Source organism: Adiantum capillus-veneris, chromosome 12 (genome assembly GCF_014529385.1).
Source record: "Adiantum capillus-veneris isolate H3 chromosome 12, ASM1452938v2, whole genome shotgun sequence".
In the NCBI taxonomy this organism is placed as follows: domain Eukaryota; kingdom Viridiplantae; phylum Streptophyta; class Polypodiopsida; order Polypodiales; family Pteridaceae; genus Adiantum; species Adiantum capillus-veneris.
The window spans coordinates 137,074,600-137,080,256 of record NC_140942.1 but is presented as its reverse complement, the minus strand read 5'-3'; the positions used below and the strand labels follow the sequence as shown (position 1 = coordinate 137,080,256).

Sequence of the window (5,657 nt, the reverse complement as noted above, 5' to 3'; positions counted from 1 at the left end):
CTCTCTCTCTCTCTCTTTATCCCGTGCTTGGCATTTAGCCTTCAACTCGTAGACGTTGACACGTGTAAAGGGTACTCGGACTGCTGTTATAGAATACATATAGATGATAGGGAAAATTACCAAAATATCCCTCTAATTTGTGGAAATTCCCAAAATACCCCTCAAATTCCCAAAGTACCCCCATAATTTGCCATAAATTCCCAAAATGCCCTTCAAATTTTCCAAAATTCCCAAAATACCCCTGGTTGTGAGAGTAAATTTCTCCAAAAACAAAAAAAAATTGTAGCTTTTCATAAGAAGAGTGATTGTCTACCATACGGGATGCTAAAACTAAAATTTGAGTTGGTTATGTAGGCTTTGGAGATGAATTGATTCATCTCCAAACGAAAAAACAAAAAAAACAAAAAAAAATTATAGCTTTTCATAAGAAGAGTGATTGTCTACCATACGGGATGCTAAAACTAAAATTTGAGTTGGTTATGTAGGCTTTGGAGATGAATTGATTCATTATTTTTAGATATAATTCACTTTTTTTGCGAGGTAGTTTGCGACAAATTACATGCTAAGCACTCAAAAACCGATCTCAATTGTCAAACAAGAGAAAATGTTGAAGAATGCAACGAAAATAGATACAAGGGTATTTTGAGAATTTCGGAAATTTGAGGGGTATATTGGGAATTTCCACAAATTAGAGGGGTATTTTGGTAATTTTCCCTAGATGATAAGCAGCTGAAGGTTTGACTCGAAAACAAACTTTTCCATAGTTTGCCCGCCGGCAATCTGGTTGACGAGGTTTGAGATTTGAGCTTACGACTTGTAAAACTCGGCCACAACAGTTTTCACACATTTTGCCTAATCATCATCACTGCTTACTCTATAGTCTCTGCGTACGATCTCCCGCTCGAAGTTCTCGGCTATGGCGGGCGCTGGTGGTAAGCCGCACTTCTAGTTTCGCTTTAGCTGGTAGCCCACGACAGTGTTTTTTGCCCTAATTTTGTTTTCTGAGTGCGTATTTGTTCGGAGGGTTTTCTGTGACCTTGAGAAGAGCTGAATTGCAGGCTGAATGGTAGCGCATCACCAGGAATTCTGGCATGCTCAAAGACCCAAATTATGCATAACCATGTAGGCCTTCCATTTGGATAACTGTTGAGAACCGGTTTGCAGCTCCGATTGGGGTTTTTTTACTGGCTGCTTCAGCGAGCTGGAGAGTGTGTGAGTTGCAGAAGAGGGCATGCACAGATTACAGATCAAGCTGGGAAAGTGAAGATGAGAGCTAGGGCATTTTAAGCCCTTAACTTTTTTGCATTTAGTCATAAGTTTATGGTAGCAGTGAGCATGGCTGCAATGGGGAAGGAATAAGGGTATCGTTAATTTAAGTTATATCTAAGGTTATTGTTGACACGGACGTAGCAGGGCATTGCAATGTCGACAACACAAATGGAGACTCGAGAAGGTGATTATTCAACTATGGATGTTCCAGCAGGAGAGACCAAACATGATGATGCCTCATTGGTTTCAGAGGCGTTTGAGTGCAAAGAGTATGCAGGTCCTCCTGGTATTGTCCCCCATGACACTACTGTAGTCTTTGACAAAAAAGAGGCTCTTGAATTTGATCATTGTGATGTGGGTTCAGATAATCCTGTCGAAATGCAAGCAGCTGCAAGTGAACAAGATGGTACCATGATGACATCTGCAAGAGCATTGGGCTTTGATCATGCCACAACTGCAGATGATTCACGGGGTTTCTCAACCAAGCAGATCATCTTGTCGTCATTACCAAAAGTTACGAAAACAGAGGAAGAGGCTACCATTTTACCTCAGGAAGATAACACAGGTCATGTCACAGCACCAGTTTCTAGCACACATGTGAACCAGGATGTGACATCGACTGTATTTATGGCTTCTAATCAAGCCGAGTCTTTTGAGATGCCTGCTACTGGCAAATTAGAGGGTGGTAAATACATCGGTGCCACTTTCCATGACTTAGAGGAGAATCAAGTAGCGGAACATGCTTATGACATGGACTTTGATATTGATGCACATGACATGCCCCTGGAAGAATCTTTTTTTGATGAAAATTGCATATTTCCAGCTCTGGATGCAGATAAAACAGAGGTTTGGCATGCAGGTGTAGACGATGTTATCATGGAGGAGAGCTCAGCTCAGCCACACACTAATCAGCATCCTCAAGATGTGGACGTGAAATCTTTGCCCCAAGAAACAAATAATGAACCTGTCGCAGTGCATGAAGCTAAGGAGAATGTACATAGCAATGAGGAATGGCCTCATAATACTCAACAGCAGCCAGTGTGCGAAATGGTCTTTGTGGATGCTCCTCATCGAGTGGATGAAGCAAGCGACCTCAGCAATAGGCGAGTGCAAGATCATGAGGCGATAGCTGCCTATCCCTGTAATGAAACAGGCGGAGAAACTTTGGCATCTGATGTGGTTCAGGACAAGGAGCTGACTGGTAATTATTCTAAGGTTGAAGATGCTCAAGAGGTTCAGGTGCAGTATGATACAGATGATATTTTTTCTAGTTTGGCAAGTGCAAACGTTGAGACTGCCCACAATGCAGAGAGCTGTGAAGCCAAGAGGCCCGAGGAAGAAGTCAGTACTGAAATTGCAGTAAAGGAAGTCAAGTTTGAGTCAACCTCAATCAATGTGACCCAGGAAGATGCTGCTGTGCATCTGGGTAAGCTCGATGAACATATGCATGGGGACCCATGTGTTTGTAAGGCTGCGGCTTCTAATTCCGATGCTCTTGATGCAGAGCTGCATTTGAAGCTTGGAGATTCGTTAGAAGACTCAAAACGGGATAGCTGTATTGTCCTGGAGGACATTGTAACAGAGTTTAAGGGTCAGGATAAAGGTGCAAGTCAAGGTAGTGGTTGTTCTGATTTTGTAAAGAAAGATGAGTATAGTGATATGAGATCTATTAAAGCCACTGCTGGGGATCAGTTGGTGGCCATTGATTCCTTGGGGGCATGTCGTGCCATCAGTCCCAAGCCTGATTATGTGCCTGTAAGTAGTGAGCAAGGAGAGAGTACTTTAGTGAGTGTTTGGAGGGATATGTCCACGGAGGCTGTATCCGAGCCCTTAGCACAAGAATATGGAAGCACGCTTGAGCAGAATGTAATGCATGACAAACTTGCTGCAATTAGCAGTGCATCACAGCATGTGTCGTCTCAGGGAGAGACTGGCACACTGCACATGAAGACGGTACAGAGTCAGAGTGATGAACCTGTGGTTGAGGATGGAAAACCTGTGCATGGGATTGATGGAGGTGTGCTTGTTGTGAGAAACAATGATGGGAAAGAGATTTTTGAGAGCGAAAATGAGAGTATGAAGGTGAGTAAAAATTCGGAGCAAGAGGCAAAAGTATTGAACAAGGAGCATGACCATAGTGAGATGAAATGTGTGGATGTTTTTGATGGTAGTGTGCCAGAACCGAGCATACGTGAGTTGAAGAAGATTGATGTGAGCAGTGATGAGATTGAGGGTGGTAAAATTGCAGATTTTGAGGACAAACCATTGAAAGAGGAACCGAAACAAGATGATGGACGATCTCAGGTTGTATTAGAGGGTAGTGTGGCAGAAATGAGGAAAAGTGTTGCAGATGAAATTTTTGACCGTGGAGATGGAATTTTAGAGGGTGAAGTGTCAGTAGCAGAGCAAGAAATTGTAGCACCAGGTGAAGAACCAGAGGAGCATTCTTTGATGCCGTTGGCTGGTACTTCGTTTCTACAGGCTGAGAATGCTGAAGAGTCAAAGAAGGAAGGGTTGTCTGCAGAAGCATTAATTCATGTATCCAGCTCGTCAGCTCCTGAAGCTAATGCAAGTTCTGGCAACAATCTCCATGAAAAGGAGAGTGTTATGGATGGTCTGAATGGTGGGGAGAAGGCTGCCCGTGTGGAGGAACCGAAGGATGGGGAGAAGTCTGCCCCTGTGGAGGAACAAAGTTCAGTTCCCTTGGATCAAAGCATCGAAGTGAGAAGCATTGCACCCTCTAAGAAACAGTCTGAGAAGGTCATAAGTGGTGAGAAGGTACCAAAGTCAAAACTCTCAAAGAAGTTCAAATCAGGGACTGTAAAAGAGACCAAGGAAGGCGGTTATGCTGGGGATTCTGTTCATGCGAAGTCCCGATCTGGGGAAGCAGAGGAATCTTCTGTGAAGAAGGCACAGAAACCTGCTAAACAAGGGTCTGAGTTTGGTATTGGCGATTTGGTTTGGGCCAAAGTGAGGTCCCATCCATGGTGGCCCGCACAGATCTTTGATCCTGCAGATGCCTCTAAGTCTGCCAGAAAGGCAAAGAAGTCTGGGAGAGTTCTAGTTGCTTTCTTTGGTGACTGCACGTTTGCATGGGTACAGCAATCCCAGATGATTGCATTTCGTCCCAATTTTAAAGAAAAGGTGCAGCAGACCACAATGAGAATTTTTTGCTTGGCTGTTGAGGAAGCATTGGAAGAGCTCTGCAGGCGCTCAGAGTTGGGATTAAGCTGTAGACATTTCAAGGGAGCAATGCATAGCACTAGCTCATTTCCAGATGCAAACACTGGCATTCGAGAAGGTGTAAGGATCGAACGATTTAAAGACATACGTGCAAGTGCAGAGATGTTCAGGCCAAAAAAAACTTTGGATTTTGTTAAAAATGTAGCTGCTGCTCCTCTTGGTGCTTGGAGTTCCACCCTGCAATGGGCAGAATCGCGTGGGCATGCATATGGTTTGCGGACATGCATGGTGACTATGCAAGGCTTGGATTTGGCTCCGGTTTTGCTAACACCACCAGCAGAACCCTCTAAGGGGTCAAAATTGAAAAGGAGCCATTCATCTCTTAATGCAGAAGATGTCCCAGAAGCAGGAGATAGAGGTAAAGAATCCAAAAAAACTAAGAAGCTGAAATCTGACAAAGATAGAAAGGATTCTGAAGGTAAAGGCTTTATTGCCAAGGCAGTTTCAGAGGAAGAAAACAAGCAAGTTTCATCGGATAATGTTGCACGGGTGAAGTCTGATATGAAGGTTTTTACAGATACCAGGGAAAGAAACAAAGACAGGAATATCATTAAAATTAAATTGGGCAAAAAGATGAAAAGCGATCATTTGTCAAGTTCTGAAAAGCGTCCAGATTCACCATCAGTTGAAGAAGCTGGAGGCGAAAAAATCTCAGACGATAGCAAAGAGACATTGCTGGCCATAGCAAGTCATTCTACCAAAGTCTTGAAGAGGTCAAGTTTGAAGGAAGAGAAAATTTCGGGTACTTTGAAAAAGGTGAGGAGGGAAATTGGGGAAGAGAAGAAGAATGATGCCAGTATGTATCAAGCCAGCAAAGCGAACCGGGCTGAGGGTTTTTCAGACTTGGATGCAGATGCCTCACTAAGAACAGAGGTTGACACAGAAGATGCCTACAATTTTTTGCCTTCACCTTCAAAGGACAGGGTGAAGAGAACTAAAGGGTCAAAGATGTCAGTTGAGTTTGAATCGAAAAAGGATGTGCCAGTCAAGGACACTAGTGCAGGGAAGAATGAATCTCTAAGGAAGTTTAGCAAAGTGGGGGATAGTATCAGAAGAGTTGCTAGTGAGCTCAAGGGAACTTCTGTTGTCAAGGTTGTGGAAGATGTGAGACACACAGGACCAGATGTGACGGAAGATTTGGAAGA

At 43.6% G+C, this 5,657-nt stretch overlaps 1 protein-coding gene across 3 annotated transcripts in view; it reads left to right on the top strand.

The window, feature by feature from the left end:
- Positions 1–776: 776 nt before the first annotated feature.
- Positions 777–5,657, top strand: part of LOC147446568 (uncharacterized) — a 6,486-nt gene continuing 1,605 nt past the window's right edge. The window contains exons 1-2 of one of the 3 annotated variants that reach the window (XM_086525767.1): positions 777–932; positions 1,059–5,657. The exon at positions 1,059–5,657 is cut by the window's right edge and continues 119 nt beyond it. In XM_086525767.1, the coding sequence (XP_086381893.1) occupies positions 1,423–5,657 (4,235 nt within the window). In that variant the 5' untranslated portion in view covers positions 777–932; positions 1,059–1,422. The other 2 variants (XM_086525769.1, XM_086525768.1) reach the window with 2 other exon arrangements.